At 40.4% G+C, this 18269-nt stretch overlaps 1 protein-coding gene across 1 annotated transcript; it reads left to right on the forward strand.

Annotated features, from left to right (window-relative positions):
* Nucleotides 1-1000: 1000 nt before the first annotated feature.
* On the forward strand, nucleotides 1001-16327 carry LOC104472216 (cyclic AMP-responsive element-binding protein 5-like; the record flags this gene model as incomplete). Its single annotated transcript, XM_010087796.1, has 4 exons — nucleotides 1001-1066; nucleotides 4160-4253; nucleotides 13763-13884; nucleotides 16244-16327. Coding segments are annotated over exons 1-4 (354 nt in total), but the record flags the coding sequence as incomplete, so codon positions are not given.
* Nucleotides 16328-18269: the final 1942 nt, after the last annotated feature.

Consider the following 18269-nt stretch of genomic DNA (forward strand, 5'->3'; position numbering starts at 1 on the left):
TAAAATAATTCTGCTTCTCCACCAAAGTATTTGTCTTTGGTTTATGAAAAACTGACACAAATATTTTCTCTGTGGAGCCCTGGTGAGGCTGAATTTTAAGGGATTTGAGGTATACTGTAAGCAGAAGTCATATGTTGTGCTTTAAGATGGGTTAGCTGTTATATTTTAGTTTGTAATGCCAGTTGTACCAATGGGCTGAAAACATTTCTGAAAGAAGCAACTTATTTATGTCCTAGGATGTTACTAAAAAATTATTTTTGTTGATGCTGGTTATAGACACTGCCATAATATTGACCCACATTAATCTGTGTTACTGTGTTCTGAGGGTGAATGTTTCCTCCTGCTGTTTTTATTTGAGACCCGGGACCTCTCCCCCAGGCTTCAGTTTAAGGTTACAGGACTGGAACTGCTATGGGGAAGCTGCAGTTTTAGGCAAAACTTCATGTCACAAGCTCCTGAGGATCTAGTTGACCTTTTAAAGGGATGCACAGTTACCTTGTGTGCATAAAGAGCATGTATGTAATGTATTTAAGTTATTAGTATTGAACGGTATGGATGAAGAACTTCAAAAAGTGGGTTCTTTCTCAGAAGTAACTTAGACGTCTGGTTTTAATGCTGTTCAGCAAAAAAAAGGTAAAACCCCTTAATTCAAGATATTTCTGAGCAGACACGGTCTTGTCTAATAACAACACTGAATATATGCTTTTTTTCTGAGGCATGTTTCTGCTGTGAAAGCCTAATAGTTTTTTTTCTTCTTTCTTCCTTCAAAGTGTGTATGTACTCAGGAAGGAGTAATAAGAACTTAGACTGTAGGGAGCCTGCTGAATATTAGCAAATATAGTATTTTGAGGATTAAAACTTTGTTCTGGTCTGTTTTGCAAGTTTGAAATAAAAGCACAAACTGTGATGATGGTATGTTGCATGCATGTGTGAAGTTTAGAACGTGTATATTCATAGGTTACCTTTCTTTCCCCCTCCCCCTTTTAACATGTAGATTTATGAGGAATCAAAGATGAACTTGGAGCAGGAGAGGCCTTTTGTCTGCAGTGCCCCAGGCTGCTCACAGGTGAGTGGAGTCAGCGGTGATATTGAGTCCTCAGCACTAGCTCTGGCATGTATAATGTCTCCTGATATATTAACATGTCTAATAATAATAATGTGTGTTAGTTTTTTTTTTTTAAGACCTTCCTCCCCCTCAGTTCCCTCCTTACTCCACAAGATATTATTACAAAATATTTAAAGCAAATACAACAGCCAGTCAAAAGTGTGTTGGTAAAAGTGCTTCTCAAGCTGCTTCTGTGCCTTCCTTCATCTCCAAGCCTAATGTTTCAAGCCAGGTATTGCAAATTCCTTTAGTGCCTAGCAAGAGAAGACACACTAGGCAGGACACATTTGTCTGTCTTCTGCTTAGATGTACGATAGAATATATTGTTTCCTATTGCAGGTGGTAATCCTCCTGGTTTTTTTGTTTTTAATACTTAAATACAATAAGATCTTTCTAGTGGTTGGTTTTTTTTTTTTTTTTTTTTTTAAATCTTTGAGACATCTTTCTACTAAATATTCTTTATGGAAAATTTAGACTGTACATAAATTCTGCCTCAGGATGTACATCTGGGATTCCTGTTGACTGGTGATCTCCCATGTGCCTCTGAGGGTATAATCTGACCTGTAATAGTAGTTTCTTAATGATCTTTAAAAAACCTGAAGTGACAAGGATTTTACCTACTGAGATTTTTGAATTGGGATTTATGTGGTTTTTTTAGATGATTTTGCAGTGATGAGAGAAGTTCCCCGCCCCAGGCAGTGATGAGGGAAGTTCCACGTGTGGTGCTTCCAACCCTAATTCAGTTTAGTGACAGGAGCACGTGTAAAAACTTCAGGCAAGGGCATCTTTTGGGCTGTTGCCCCAGGCCTCCTGTTATAAGTGACTTAGCTTATCCATTTCCCAGAGTCTTCCTCTCTTAATGAGGATAGTATTTCCCTGCGTTAACTGTGCCTTAGGAGTTTTCAGCTGGCTAGTGTTTTTACAACTCCTTAGGTTCCTGTGGTAGAACAATGGGTGACTGTTACTGGAGTGTAGGTGTTCATTTTGCCAAGAGCTGAAATAAGGAGAGGGAGTAGCCTGAGGTCCAGTTAACAACTGGCCAAGCAGCTTTGCAGTTTCACTAAGTGGGAGCATTTCTACAGGTGCCAGAGTACATCTTTTGGATTGTCCCTCTGACTGATGATTTGTCACTTCGGATCTGCACACGCAGAGTTAAGCTTTCACCATTCAGTCCCAGAGGTAGAATAAAAGTATTTTGTAGTCAAATTTTGTTTACTTTTTTGTTGAATCTTAAAACTAACTTCCACTCAAATGAGTGAACTTGAGTGTTTTCATGTCAGCTATTAATTAATATCCTCTATAGAGGGAGAGCTGATCCAAGCTCATTTAGATGTTCAGAGACCAGGTTTGATGTAGGCGTGACTCAATCTTAAAAACCATGTAATTCCCCATTTCAAAACATGACTTCTGTTTGTTGTAAAGGAGGACTTGACAGGAGGGTGTACTGTAGCGCTGCTGTCTGGCTAAGCTGTTTGGAGACTGGCTTCTCCATCAGCCAGTGTGGATGTGTATTTGAGGGCTGAGGGAGTTGATCTTCTGGACAAGGAAGAAAGTAGACTTGCAAAAAAGACACAGACATTTGGTTTGGAGGAATAGCTTCTCCTCAGTTGCCCCATGCCCTCTTTAAAGCTGACTGATTTCACCCTGAAGACAGAGCATGGTGTCCATGAAAGAAAATCCCTTTCCATCAGGAGGAATGTGTGTTTTCTCACAATTTCATTGAGCAAGGCCCTTCACAAATTCCCTTTGTACTTAACACAAATTTCTAGTGCTGCATTTCTTCCAGATGAGTAAGCGATGAACCAGGATTTCACAGTGAGGAAAAGGTCTTAGGGATTTTATTTTATTTTATTTTTTCTCACAGAGAATTAGTTCCCATTATTTATGTTGCTTTGTCTTTGGGCTTAGAGAGATTCTCGGAAGGTGCAACATGCTGCAACTCTGTGCTATAGCCACAAGCAAAGCCACTTAGCCGAGAATATACTGTGTTGAAAGCACTAAGTCGCTTTAACTCTATTGCCAGTTTTTGACAGTCTCCTATGTACCTATTGCTTAAAAAAGCTGCTTTTGCATTTTTTTTTCCCCTGAGCTAGGGTGATACGTCTCATGGCCTTTGCTAGTCCTGAAATAACCCTGTTCAAACTATTACAGTAGTTTGTAGCAAAGGTCTGTGAATGCACCTTCTGGTGAAGGAAACTTAACAGAACCAGTCTGTTCTTAGAGCCCAAGCTTGTCTCCTCTTTGTCATGTTCAAAAGAAGCTATTTGTTGTAGAAGGCTGTTATAAGACTGTAAAACAAACTTAGCACACTAATTAGTTTCTTGCAAAGCACATCTCTCCACCTTCTCTGCTTGACACAGGAAAATAATTTTAGTATCATAACAACTGTTTATGACCCTTTATATACTGAGCACCATTGCACTGCCACTTTGAATCAAGACAAAGTACCAGAGGTTTCAAAAAATAAAGATCCATTTTGCCTGAATCCTTTTAAGTAGTGAAGGGCTGGCCTCTTTGATTATTTATATTGCTATTCAGCAGATATAGGTTGCAGAGAGACACAAGAGGCACAAAAGCAGAAAAAATCCAGTAAAGTGATTTAAGATATACTGCGTTACTTTGTGTTTGCCGTGGGCTAAGAGCATACACAACAGCAGTTATTGCAGATCCTCAGGCACGTGGTGACTTGTGAGGCTATGGTAGCTGCAGTGGGTGTCAGAGACCCTGAGAACCCAAAACTTGGTCTTGCAACTTTTTCAAGCAAATGCATGACATCTTTCTGTTTGCAACCGCCGAGAGCACTGCAGCAAATACATTTCTAAGTAGAGTACAGGTATTTGGTACTTACGCTCACTTGCATTTTCAAATATTCTGTGGCTGTTCTGTGCCATTTGGACACGTTTCTGGCTGCATAGATTTCCTTCTCTCTCATTTTTGAAATTCTGTCCAATGCCAAAAGTTTATTAGCGAATTAAATTCTTCTTCATTTTTTTCTCTCTCTTCCTCTCTCTCTCTCTCTCCCCCCCTCCCCACCCCCCCGTGTTTGCCTGACAGCGTTTTCCAACAGAGGATCATCTGATGATTCACAGGCACAAACATGAAATGACTTTGAAGTTTCCTTCAATAAAAACAGATAATATGTTATCAGGTAAGAAGACACAAATTCAAGAGTCAAGATAACTATTCAGATGATGTTGAAAGCATGACTCCTCCTGGAAAGCTAATAGCAAAATACCTCCAAGATTGGTTTTAAAAAGCCCCAGCTCCAATTAAATAACAAGTAGAGATGGAATAAGCTACAATGTGTATCTTTGGACAAAAAAAATCAGCTGCCATTCTTATGCCTTCCCACAGGTTTGGCTTGAGAGAGAGAGAAATTGTTGAACCTCAGCCACACTGACAGCTCTATTGCTGGCTCCCGGGTCAATATGCCAGTGAAATATAGGCACTTAAGTGCATGTCACCTGGGAGCCCAGCAGTGAGTATGTTAATGTAGTGCATTTGTACTGTTTCTACAAGACTCACTAAGTTTGGCAAGCTCACTTCAGCAACTGTAACAGGCCACATTGTATGAGCCACCTTCATGGTGGCTCAAGACCTGCCTGCTGTAAGCAGCCATAAACGGAAAGGTAAACCGGTGGGTAGTATCCAGTGCTCTTTCCCCCTAAAGGTAACCGTCTCTCTCTGCACTTCCCCTGTCATACATAGAGGTTATTTGGTATTATGTGCAATTACATCCTTTTGTTTCTTATGTAGTTTGTTCATACTCTTGTCTGAGTAACCACACATTGGTGGTTTGGTGGCATTCAGTGAGTGCTAGACAAGGTCAAGCTAGCCTTAATCTTACCACTTCTCTCCTCTCCTGTTCCCTTTCCTATTGTGTATTCCTTGGGCTATAGTAATGGATTATTAAGAATAATATCACTAGGATTTTTCAGGTTTCAAAGTAATTGTAGAAAAAAACCCTGTGATGTAAATGTGCATGTGGATGTTAACCAGTGTTGATATTTATTTGAAATGGGCTTCTTCAAGGTAAATTGTGCCATTTTTGGTGCAAACATATAAAGATTAAAGGGTCTCCAGCAGGCTGCCTCTTTTATGGATAAACAGTTTCTGTTTTTATGAAAATCATAATTGGGTTGCAATTTCTTGCAGTTATTTGATTCAGATTTTTTTGTAGTTGTTGTTGTTGGGACTTGAGGCACCAGTGAGAAATCAGACAGACCTTGTCCCAAATAGAATTTATTTTCCTGTTGCACTTGAAAATGCCATAGTGGACTAAGCTTAGAAAGGAAGAGTACACAGCACGTTGAAGAGTAGGGCTTGTAAAGTGCCTGCATGCCAGCTATGCCTGCAGAATCCTGTGTTTGCAAGCAGGAGTGAGAAAATGCTGCTCTTGCACTTGGCCATGTCCTCCGGCAGTGAAACTGCTCAAGGATGTCTGTACTGTGGGCACATTCACTCTGTGAAAGTGCTGGCTTTTGTTAGAACTTTGTTTGGCAAGACTTTTGCTCAAGGGCAGTTTCTAAGGACTATATTCTGTCATCAAGAATTCCCTGAGTAGCTCTGTTTATGTTTGGTAATTTCTGTGAGATAGCTGTCCTGCTCCTTCCAGTGGGTTGCTTTCCCAGGCAAAGTGCTCTGACTGGCTTCCACCACTATCACCAGTAGTGGGGCCCATAGACCGCCAGTTAACCAACTAAGTACAAAGAAATGCAGAATTTTGTGTCCAGAAAGGCTCCAAGATTGTTTCTTTGCACTTTGTAGATAGTGATGCTCTGTAGAAGTGAGAGTAAAAAGCTGCACATGACCATGAGCCAGCACTGTGCCCTCGTGGCCAAGAAGGCCAATGGCATCCTGGGGTGTATCAGAAGGAGGGTGGTCAGTAGGTTGAGAGAGGTTCTCCTTCCCCTCTACTCTGCCCTGGTGAGACCGCATCTGGAATATTGTGTCCAGTTCTGGGCCCCTCAGTTCAAGAGGGACAGAGAACTGCTGGAGAGAGTCCAGCACAGAGCCACAAAGATGATGAAGGGAATGGAGCATCTCCCTGATGAGGAAAGGCTGAGGGAGCTGGGTCTCTTTAGCCTGGAAAAGAGGAGACTGAGGGGTGACCTAATCAATGTTTATAAATATGTAAAGGGTGAGTGTCAGGAGGATGGAGCCAGGCTCTTCTCTGTGACATCCAGTGATAGGACAAGGGGCAATGGGTTCAAGCTGGAACATAGTAGGTTCCACTTGAATATGAGAAAAAACTTCTTCATGGTGAGGGTGACAGAGCACTGGCACAGGCTGCCCAGAGAGGTTGTGGAGTCTCCTTCTCTGGAGACATTCAAAGCCCGCCTGGATGCGTTCCTGTGTGATCTGATCTAGGTGTTCCTGCTCCGGCAGGGGGATTGGACTAGATGATCTTTCGAGGTCCCTTCCAATCTCTAACATTCTGTGATTCTCAAAGACTGCAGCAAATGTGCTTGACCGTAATAGTCTGTCAGCCTGATTCTGCTGTGTATGATTTTTCTTTTTGTGTTCATTTGGTGGATTTGTTTAGCATTTTGCAGTTCTTAGTTTGGAAGTATCATAGATCATCTACTCTCTGCAGGGAGACATTGAAAAATAGTTGTTTCATTACCCACCTAAACCCTGGGGAAATCTAAATACCTTAAAGTTTAAGATGTTGTATTCTTACATTTCTTAATGAAAAATTAGTGATATATGGGGAAAAGAGACAGACTTTTCTCTTAGACATTTGTCTTCATGTCTTCCTTCTTGTTTTTTGTGTTTTTGCTTATTTGACTTTTTTTTGGAAAAAAATTTCTGTCATCAGTACGTTCAAAGAATTGAAGCAGCAATTGCCCTGTAAAAAGCCAGGTGCAGTGTTAGTATGTGGTGGTTTTTTTCCCTCCTTTTTTAGTAAGGTGCCTAGAAGTCAGACTTTCTCCTTTTTTTCCAGTATGTTGTATACTACCTTTTAATGTGCTGTATTTGAATCCCTTCATTATTAGTAATTAGTCACACAAAGTAGTGGAGTGTATGCTTTCAGGTAACCATTAGAATTATTTACTTTGTTTCCAGAGATAGCTAATACCCAGTCTGGGTTCAGTATAATATCAGAGATACTTAATACGCACTAAGCATGTCTTCTATAAGTTATTATTGGAGGTAGGCAGTAAAACTGAGGGACTGTTGGTCTTGTATCAATACAACATCCTAGAAGCTAAGCAAAATATGACTTGGGAAGTAGGAACTTATTTCTTTTGTGAAATCTGTGCTGAGTTCCGAAATACCAGCTCGTTAAGTGAGAGGTAAAGTTATATGTAGATGGGGTCAGAGTTTAATAAAAAATGTTCTTTGACCTGATTGAAATCACTGGTGCTATGCTGGTTTACCAGTATGTCTAGCCAACAGCTTCCTGGTTGTCAACTAGCTCCACTATATTTGCTTAAATTTTTTGATGCTGGCTGAAGAACAAGTCTTATTAAATACAGGGACTCCTGAACTAATTCAGAAACGCCAAGGACATATGTACACTAAATAGCTTTGTGTTTTCTGATGGTATAAACGGCAGGGAAAGGCATTGCATGAAAATGGAACTGATCCTTTTGTTGGGTAATTTGACATTCATTTAAAAAGACAGAAAAAAGACTGATGTTATTTGTTCTTTTTGCATATGTATTTTGTTTCTGTTTGTTAGAAAACATTTTTGTGAGTATGGATAGAGAGTCATTGACAGTTTCCATTTCCATCTTTCTTAGCCAAGAAAGAGCTGTTTGAGATAACACAGAATATTTTTTGTAAATTTTGCATGCTAGTCGTCATTGCAGGAAACTTTGTAGTTAGGTTGACTGGATTAGATGTAATTTCTGCTGTTATGCTAACTAAACATTGCATTGCTTTGAAACTCTGTATTTTGTTGTGTGTCAGAGGTTTTGTTTTTTTAACACCGAAATATTGATGCCCATGGGACAGATTATTCCCTCCAGGTAAGTACTGAAAGTGGTGTGGAACTGAACTTTGGGAGTTGGGGGACACAGATTCCTGTGGCATCAAATTTGGGAATGGAAGGAGTGGTGCCTTACCAATTGCTGGAGTGGGGGAAGTCCTTCCAAAAGTGCTGCTAGCAGATACAGGAGAAGCCAGGATTATCTGTATAGAAACCTTGTTTCCTCCTGATTCTATTTACTGAAATCCAGTCCTCTAGATTTTTGGTGGTAAAGCCCACTGCGGAGATAGAAATAATCTCTAGATGAAAAAGGGTGTGTGCTAAAGGTTGTGCAAATGTGTTATGTTTCCCAGGTAATGTCTGTGTCAGTGAGGTAATTTACTGCATCCTTGGTTGGCTTGATTTTTTCTCTCCTTGTGGTTTACACAGGGAAGTTTATCTAGGCATGAATTTTGTGGAGTGCAAAATTATTTGATATAAGGAAAAATAATTTTGATTTCTTGTTTGGTTCTGTGTCCCTTGCTTTACCAAATAATGAAATGAAAAGTCATCTAAAATTCAGCTGGTCAGGTTCTGAGTGACCAGAAAATATTAGATGCGTTGTACCCAGTACATGTACCCCCGCAGGAAGTCCAACCAGTGCTTTAAACAGCGAAGTTGTTGGGAGGCCTTGTCTGTGAGCCCCTGGGTGAGGGTGGTTCCACTAGGTATGACTGGGTGCACCTCTTCTTCCTCTTCCATCGCCTGCTTGAGGTGTCATGACCTTGAGCTTCTTGGTGCGCTTTGGGAAGTAACCTGCCAAATCAATGAAAAAACTTTAATTTCTCAGGACATTCCTCTTTCCTTGTGGCTGCTTGATGGGCAGCCCTTCAAATTTCAGTGCTAGCTCTCTGACTTTGTTATCATTGTGTGAAAGGATAACATGGGTAAGTATGTAACTTTGACAGAGCCCCCAGCTGAACAAGCCACTGAACATCAGACTAAACTTTTTTTTTTTTAAGAAAGATGAGGAATCCAGTTACTTTGAAGCTGTGCTGTTAGATATCTCTTACTGAATCTGAAGGTAGTTTTTTATTTTTCTTAAAAATTAAAGCTTGTTTCACATAACTGTCCTTTGGTTCCCCCATTTTTTTCATAACTGGTATCATGCTTTAAAGTTTTAATTCATGCTTTGAGGGATGAAACTCTAGGATCCAAGGTAGTTGTACAGAATGCATTCAAATAAGTTCTCTATATAGCAAGCTAATGTGGCTGATGTTTTGAAAGCAATATATTGAGGCTGAAGTGTCCTTTCTGAGAGTCTTATTTTGATTTAAAAAAACCCAAACCAACAACAACAACAACAAAATTTGCATAGCAAACCATAATGAATATATAATGGGATCTCTTTACTGAAAACTTTGAATTTCCCATTCCCTACAGCATGTATTTTTCAGTTAGTCTGGAGAATTAGGCATCACTTCAGACACTGAGGACAGGCTTTCAAAATGGTCATCAGCAAGAATATATTCAGTATATCAGGTTGTGGTCAGAATCTGATTGCTGAGTGCTTTTGAAATCCTCTTCTGTAAGATACAGTAGTTTGACTTGGGATCTGCACAGGTGAGACCGTTTGATCTTGCTCTGGGGATTTTATTTTGTCCACTTACGTTTTTGAGGTTTATTTAAACTTAATGTTTCTTGCAGCCTTTTTGACCATGAGCATGTCATCAGAGCGGCTGACTATTCACCTGAGTAATAGGCTGAACAAAATATTTATTGCTTAGTTTGAAGCTGAACAGGTTCTGTGTTCAACCTGGTGGTGAAGGTGAGATAGAAATAACTTCCTAAGTAATCGTCTGATGACACAGGTTCATCTGTGAAGTGTCAGTTGGCTAGAGGTAGATGCCTCAAAGCATAGTAAACTAGTTCTGGTAACAGTTGGGGATGGCAAATTTTTACATGCTTAACAATGGACTGTGTTGGGATGGCTGTTCAGTATAATAGCCAGATACCTAGGGTTAACCCAGGCAGACCTCTATCCCAGGCTGCCCAGTTCAAAATACAGCTTGGGCCGTTAAAGTCCTGGGCTGTGTGGCTAGCAGCATGCACACGGACAGCTTCCTACAGTAATGCGTGTCCTCAGCAATAATAGCTCTGTCTGAGTTTTGGTCCAGATGGGTCTGGCACATCCAGTTGCTGAAGTACAACAAATCAGAGCCCTGTTCTCAGTGAGCCTGCAATAGTTGTGGGCGCTAATGATAGCAACAAAAGGTTTGTTTGTACCAACAGGGAACAGTGAGGTCAGGCACAAGCTGTTGGAACTGTTAATGCATTTTTAAGTGCTGAGAATTAGGAATATTTTATTAATTCTGGGAGACCTGAATGTGTAATGTATTCTAGGGTCTCCTTTGTGATATTGTTCCCAATTAAAACACAAGGGCTTGCCTAATTCAGGTAAAAGGATTACTGTGGTCTTGAGAGTAACATCTTCTACTAGTTTGCCTGCCTTCTGAGGGAGAACTGATATTTTGCAGGGGCAAAATAGTTAGTTGCCTCAGGAGCAAAGAAAGCCCACCAGACTTGGTAGCTTTGAAGTCCTGAAACCAGTGGGTGCAGTGTATGTACTATGTAAAGTCTCAACATTTTAAAGTCTGGATCTTTATCAGTTCTGCTCTCATACAAACACGGTGGTTTTGTGGACTTCTGGTTTCTATGAGTATTGAAGGATAAGGTGAAAAGGCAGCTCTTTGTTTACATCTGGCTGAACTGGCTTCCAGAAGGTCTGTGGATGGAGTTTAGGCTGGGTGGTTGATGGTGTTCCCTGCTTCCCTCTCCTGATAGGGAGGAGAGGGGGCCTGTCCTAACAAAATCTTGTTCTGAAGTCTTGCCAGTCTGATTTCTGGATCATAGAAACTGCAGTAACCATATGGGGAGACTGGTAGTAATTTAAGATCACCATGTTAATATCTAGGTGATGTAAATAGTGTAATTAATCCATCAGCTTTGAGGCTTAAGATAGGAAAGTCAATTGGAAAGATCAACTATAGGCAACATGACACGTGACTATCTCAGATTGCTTGTGGTGCAGAAGATACACTTTCAGTACGTGCAGAGAGAAAGGCAGATGAGACCTTTGTGCATTAAAAGTCCCATTCTTGCTCCGGGTTGCTTGTTTTCACTGTTAAAATGGATTTACTTCACTGATAACTTTTTTTTTGGTCTAACATTCATGGAATAGATGCTGAACAGATCGGAATGTCAGCTGTTCCTGATCAGTTCCTGGTCACTACCTTGGTACCCATTAAGTTGCCTCTGACCTAATGTAGCCTGTTGTAGTAATGCCTGATTTCTGGATCAGCTGTGTACTTTGATGAATAATAACAAGACCATGTCTATGTTACTGTACTCTCTTCTGCCCTACCCCCCAAATTCTAGTCTCAGGCAATTCTGGAAAAAAACACCACGATTTTTGATTTTAGCGAACGTGGTGCCATCAATTTTTTCATGGAACCCTGGTTTCTCGTCTTCATCATGGAACTGATAATTTGCATATTTGATATGGATATACCACTTCTGAAAATGTTTCCTATATTTGCCTCACATTCAAATACTAACAAGATTTTTATGTCCAGGAAGGCTTGGCAGCCATTATCTTTGTCTTTCTACAAAGCAATCGTGTTGTTGACTGAAGGAATATTTAATCCTTTTTGGAAATAACATCTATTTCTCCTTTTTAGTGCATTTCATTTCCAGTACAAATTCTAGTCCAAGGGCCAAAGACAACTCTAGTGTAAATCTACTGAGTTCAGTGAGGTTACCCTAGAGATTAGTTTGGCACTACTTATTTAGGATATGGACCTGTAAAGTGTCTTCAGCTCCCATCAATGTCAGCACCTCATTGACTCAGCTCCTTGTGCTGAGTTCTTGCAAGGTTCTTGGAAAGCCTTATGTTTCTGACTCTGGTAATACAGTGGTTAGCTGTGAAAACTAATAGATAAATATGTGTGCGTTCCCAAACACTTGAGATTTGTTTCCTTTAAGCTCACAAGTAGGATCCTCAAGCCAGAAGAAATAAAGCAGAATTTTAACATTAAGTACTTGCTTTTTATGTTACATCAATATGTTCCATCAGAAATATAAGTGCAAATGAGTGTATTTGCCCTTGGATTACTTGAGAAAGTCAAACTTGTAGGACTCCACCTTATACAGGTGGAAATTGGCTTCAGCTGGCTTTATAGTAGGGGAGGCTGATCCTCCCCCTTAGTTACCATGTGAAAACTGCATTTCCTTTGGTATGCATTGCTTTTTTGCTGCCTTTTGTTTAGGGGTTGCTGTGTGTTTCTGTGCTGATCAGGCAAAGTTCATTGTGTCTGGTAACTGATCTCTGTGAAGGGAAAATAGTAGAATTTGCTTATAGCTAGGTGCAAGAAACCAGTTTTTTCTTCTGGAACTTGCTGAAGTGGGATGCTTTTTTCTGAGGTCGGAATTGGCCCAATATGGGCAACTGGGATTAGTATGACAGAGTTTTCATTCTTTAAAGAATGAATTTAAAACAATAGGATCGCTGTCAATGACTGTACAGGAGATTACTTTTTGAGTGAATGAGTCCAATTTTCCACAAAATTAGGTACTACAAAGCAGCTTGAGCTGGAATGGGGGCCCAGGAAGAAAAAACTAACATGCAAGAGAGGATTTTAATTTTTTTTTTTTTTAATGTGTGTAAAGCTGATAGGACCGTGTGGATTCTTTCCTGCTTTTGCTAATACAGTTCTGTATTGTAATTTTTTGGGGATGGGAAAGCTGAGGTAGAGTAGTTAAGAACTCACCTCAGAATGAATGGAGCTGCTTTAGAGCTCACTTTTGAGGAATCCTTGGTTCCCAAGTTTGGGCTTGATTTTTCACTTCCTAGAGAAAGACCAGGCAAGGTCATCACTGAAACAACAGTCCACAGGACAATTGAGCTTGTCTGTCTTGCAGGTTTTTGAAAAGAAGGCTGAAAACGATGTACCTTCTTGAGTCCCTCCTGCCTGTGGAATTAAAGAGAATCCTGTCCTTCCCTGAATTATTTCTGAGAGGGCAAAAAGCTCCTAGAGATGAAGGCATGGATTAAAAATATTTTGACTCAAAATTTTGTGGTTTATATGTATTATCAACACTTTTACATATAAACCACATAAGGACTCTTCTTTGTGGTCAGTTTAACATTTCATAGCTTAATGTTGTTTTGTTCCTTCTTAAAAAATTGTGTTAGAAACAGAACTTCTTCCTGCTGTGGCTTAGCTTCATGTGTTTTGCAAAATATGTGTATGTTTGAGGTGGTTTCCAAGCACTTGAAAGCATTCACTAGTGTGTATCTGCTATAGTTACCTGTGTGCTGTTCTGTAAATGTGCATTATCATATGCACTGTGCATTGTTTTGCATGCACCTATTATTGAGAGTTTATAGACAATTACAATGACCATTTGGACACGTTGAAGATGTGCACTTCTGTTACGTGCCCTGTGGAAACCTGGGTTTCTGGTTGAATGATGACTGCTGCCTGTTTTCAGACACTTGGCAAGCACTGCCTGCCTGCAGTTGATAGCATCAAAATATGTGGTTTGTTTTTAGTGATGGTGTGGTAGGGGTGGGAAGGCATGGAGAGGTTAGCTAGAACCAATCTCTTCCTGGCAAACTATTTAATTCCCTCCCTCTCCTTTCAGTATTAATACCAGTGGTCGTTTCTTGTCATTCTCAGATCAGACTCCTACACCAACACGCTTTCTGAAGAACTGTGAGGAAGTGGGCCTCTTCAATGACATAGATTGCTCTCTAGAGCACGAGTTTAGGAAGGTGCAAGAAGAAGAGAACAGCAAAAGGGTGAGTGTGAGCACAATAACCCTTCCTCCCCTTTCTGGTTCCTTCAAAAGTTAAAGGACACTGTGAAAGGAGATCAAGCTCTAGTACCTGGTAGTAACCTTTTGGTTAGAAACTAGGTGGCACTATAAGTTGTGACATGTGTTCGGAACTATTGAAACAGTTGACAAAATAACAAACCCCAAACCAATAAAAACCCAGCATTTAATTTCCAAAAGTGTATAACTGTGTTTGCCAGGGTTTGATTCCAAGTCTGTGCTTTTAAGTAAACTATAATACAAACCACACACCTCTTGAGGGAGAGGCTTGGGAAAATTATATCATCTTTGAAGTGAGAACTTGCTCAAATACATTACAGGGAAATGTGGATTATGAAGGGTGTTTACTTTTAGGAAAAAAAAAAAAGAAGAAAAAGATAAAAAGGTTTGCTCTTTCCTCTGCAACATGATGGGCCCTGGGATTTATTTGTCATCATTACCAGCTTTATTGTGTTTCTGTATTTCTCATAAAGTATTCATGTCGAAGGGGGAAACTTTATCTTGTAATACCTAGCAGCTAACATATCCCATTTCCAATTAGTATTCTTTTAGCCTCATTATTTGTAAGTTTGGTTGAATTATATAGGCCAGTTTGTATGGGGTTAAGTGTACTTCTGTGACTAAAAATTGTTAGAGTGTTTTGAGGGATCCTAAAGAGCTATTAAAAATTTCAAGGAATTGTAAAAGGGCTTAGTGCACTACAGAGGCCAGCAAGGGGTAAGGCATGAAATTTTAACTTTTCAAATAAGCATTCAAAGTTCTGGTTGCTTCTGAGAACTAAACCACACAAGTAAATGCAGGGCTTCCTACAGGAATATATTGGTTCCTGCAGCCCTCCAACAACCTGCCCAGTGCCTCCCATTCACAATGTTCGCTTTTGTGCCTGTTTTGTGCTCTCCCATTTCCGCAGCTCTTGGAAATTCTTAGGTAATGTGTCCCCTGCCACAGAAGTTCCCTAGTTATTGAACACTCTGCTATTTGGCTTAGTTTTCCTGGTAATCCCTATTTGTCTAATTTGAACATTAACTGGCACTGTAGACTAAATGTAGGAAAAGGCAGCCCCAAAACAGCTATGGTGCTAAAGCCAGAGGGCAATTCTTAGCTTGCCTCAGTATTATTTTGCCTTTCAAAGTGTCTATGCCTCCATAAGGCTTCCTCCATAGGTACTCTTTCTTACAGCTTCTGTATGGTGTCATTTGCTTTGCCCCTTGGTGATTGCTGTCCAACTCAAAATTCATACATGTGAGGCTGGGGCTTGTGAAATCTAGAGGTAGCAGCATTTAGGGATCTTGAGGTCTGAAGTAAAGACCCAAGAGAGCTTTTTAGAAAGAAGACATAAAGCTGTTTGAGGTGTAGAAGGGGAGACGAGGCATGTAGAAAGAACATGAGAAGGGAGTCTAGGAGTGGTTTGCCTTATAGGGAAGGGAGTCTAGGGATGGTTTATTTGTGGCCCATAAGGAAAGAGACTGGGACAAATAGAGGAGAGAGGCTGTGGCATGGTATGCTGAGCAAGGAAAAAGTGTGTCCAAATGTGATTGAGTCCAAGTTTTGGTCAAGGATTGGGAAAATAGCCCAGCGTGACCCTCACAGCTTTGTGTGCAGGATGAATGTTAGGAAACAGCCATGTAATGAAATAAATGTCTAATTTTAGATTTAAGTTTTGATATTTTGTTTGTTGTGTGCTGCAGAGGGGAGACTTTGCCAAAATCAACGAGAACATGCCTATATGCTCCTACTTTGTTGCAAATTAGGGATTCCTAAGTGGTTCTTTCTGTGTGGTATTTGTTTTGCAGGAGTAGGAGATGAGGAGAAATCTACTGATGTGGACTTCTGTGCAGTTTGCCACAGATTGCAACACTTGATGTTGCAGAGCCCATTTTGGCTCACAAGGGGTAGTTGCACAATCTGATTAAAACCTAGACAAGGGCACCAGGTTACCTGCTAATACCGGTTGTTTAACAGCCTCTGGATGTCTTATTCTGCCCTCTTCCTACCAACCTCTGCAGCTGCCATTGGTGATCTCCAGGGAGCAGTGATGGGTGAGGAGGAAATAATAATAAAAAAAAATCCCACTAGCTAGCAAACCTGTAACATTTGCTCTGTGTTTCCAATTAGTCTGCTGTATGTTCATTCTTACATTACTGACTGTCAGATAGGAATCTGAAGCAGGCCCCAATAGGGCTTTATGCAAATGCAAGAGAAAGGCCATGACAGAAAGGGACTCCTCTGGCTGCAGCTATTGCTAACAAAATGCTTCTAACAGACTGTTCCTGGAATATGAGCACAATGTAGTGTTGTCCTAATGAACCTACCAACACTTGGAGACTAAGACTTGCTGCATGGAAATCTTACAGTTCAGAAGTCTTCCAAAAATATTTTTGGTCGTGTTAGTTTCTCTGGACTCTGAAGTAAATAGTTTTGTTTATTTTAGTATATTGCTGTGGCATAGCACATAGCCTGACACCGAAATTTTGTAAGGAAAAAAAACCTCTTTAGTTGTTGTTTTTTTTTCTTCCTTGAGAGTCATCATTTGAAAACTCAAAGAATAAAGTCCAATTAACTGCATTCTTTCTTTTTTATTTCTTTCTCTCTCTTTCACCCCCCTCCCCTCCCTTCTCAGTGGGAGCCCATGGATAATCCATGACAATTTGTTGTGAGTAAGCTGGTTATGTCAACTGGTGCCTTTTCGAATTAGCTGTGAAGCACTGAGTGCACAGTTTTAAGAATACCGTGTGCAGCTTTTTTTTGTAAAGGTGGTATTGAGGGAAAAGCACTTGCACTAATATCCCAGCTGCTTATCCAGGAACAACTTTCTGCCATAGTTGCTCCTGTGCAAAGTGGGAGTAGTGTCTCTTTCTGCTTCCCATACTTGATATATCTTATGATTGTAAGCACATCTGTCAAGGACCGTCTCTTGAAACATCTGTGGGTTAGTCTTTGCTTGGGGACTGAGCAGACTCTAGTAATACTAATGACAATGACCTCCAGGACCTGAACTGAATCTAGAAAAGTTATAAGTGGAAATTACATTGTCAGTTTGTTTTGGTTCCTCTGCTGGCTGTACCATCAAATACTAGCTGGAAGTCTCTGCTTGAGAAAGGCCTACTCCCTAAATGCAAAGGATGCTATAGAGCATCCTCTTGACAGCACTTTTCCTGACCAGCCATTCTAGCTGTCAAATTCACCACCGAAATTAGCAGAGGTAAAAGCATACCTATACTGTATTTCTGCTTGAAAAAGTTTAAATATTAAAGCTCTTACGAAATTGAGGCAGGCAGCAATTGGCAGCTCTGTCCCAGACAAAATTTCAAACCAAATCAACAAGGCAGGTAGTACTGGCAGATCAGATGACTGTAGCCTACTAGCTGCAGGTTTTAGGTTTACACTGCTGAGAGCATGAAGTATCCAAAGCATTTGCAATGGGTTATACTTGCAATCGTGACCTTTGCTGCTACTGGATAGGCCCTGCTGTTGCATCTTGTTTTGAGCATTAAGGCTGGGTATGAGGGAATAATGGCAAAGATGGGAAGAATCACGATCTCTTTCTGAACAGCTAGTTGGACTTGCTTCATTGAAATCCATGTTGTCTGACCTCCCTGCAAGAAATAAGAGTGTAAATATGCTCAGTGTAGCATGTGGAATACTACATCAAGTAGTATTTAGAAATAGTGAGTTGAATATTTTCAGCGAGGCAATTTTTAAAATCACCTTCTGCTTATGCTAGAATTTGGATGCATTACTTCCTAAGGCTTATCCTGAACTTGTGAAATCTTCTAACCAGTGTTCAGTGCTGAAGATAATATGCTATTCTCAACTACAGCTTGGTTTTAATGTGGGTTGTTCAGTGTCAGTTCAGGAAGCTCATAGCCAGCAAGTCTTCTATATGGCTTAATATTCCTGTTTAAGTATACTATCCCACTGGAGGCATCTCACTGCTAGAAAAGCATCAGAAAATTGAAATAGTCCAGTGGGGGGAAGGAAAAAAGTACAGGGCATTTGGTGGCGGAATAGGCTCAGTCTACAGAATTATTAAAAAGTCTGACAATTCAGTTTAGTTGTGTTAAGCAAGGGATGATGCTACACTCTGATGCATATTTCAAAGGCATAAATTTGGTTTGTTTTTTCTATGTTCTCCTTATTATAGAATAGTCTGAGTTGGAAGGGACCATGGAAGTGAGGTAGTCCAACTCCCCTGCAGTAAGCAGGGACATCTTCCACTAGATCAGGTTGCCCAGAACCCCATCCAACCTGACCTTGAATGCTTCCAGGGACGGGGCATCTAACACCTCCCTGGGCAACCTGTTCTAGTGTTTCTCCACCATAAGCATAAAATATTTTTTCCTTATATCT

Source organism: Pterocles gutturalis, unplaced genomic scaffold, assembly GCF_000699245.1.
Source record: "Pterocles gutturalis isolate BGI_N339 unplaced genomic scaffold, ASM69924v1 scaffold31451, whole genome shotgun sequence".
Taxonomy (NCBI): domain Eukaryota; kingdom Metazoa; phylum Chordata; class Aves; order Pterocliformes; family Pteroclidae; genus Pterocles; species Pterocles gutturalis.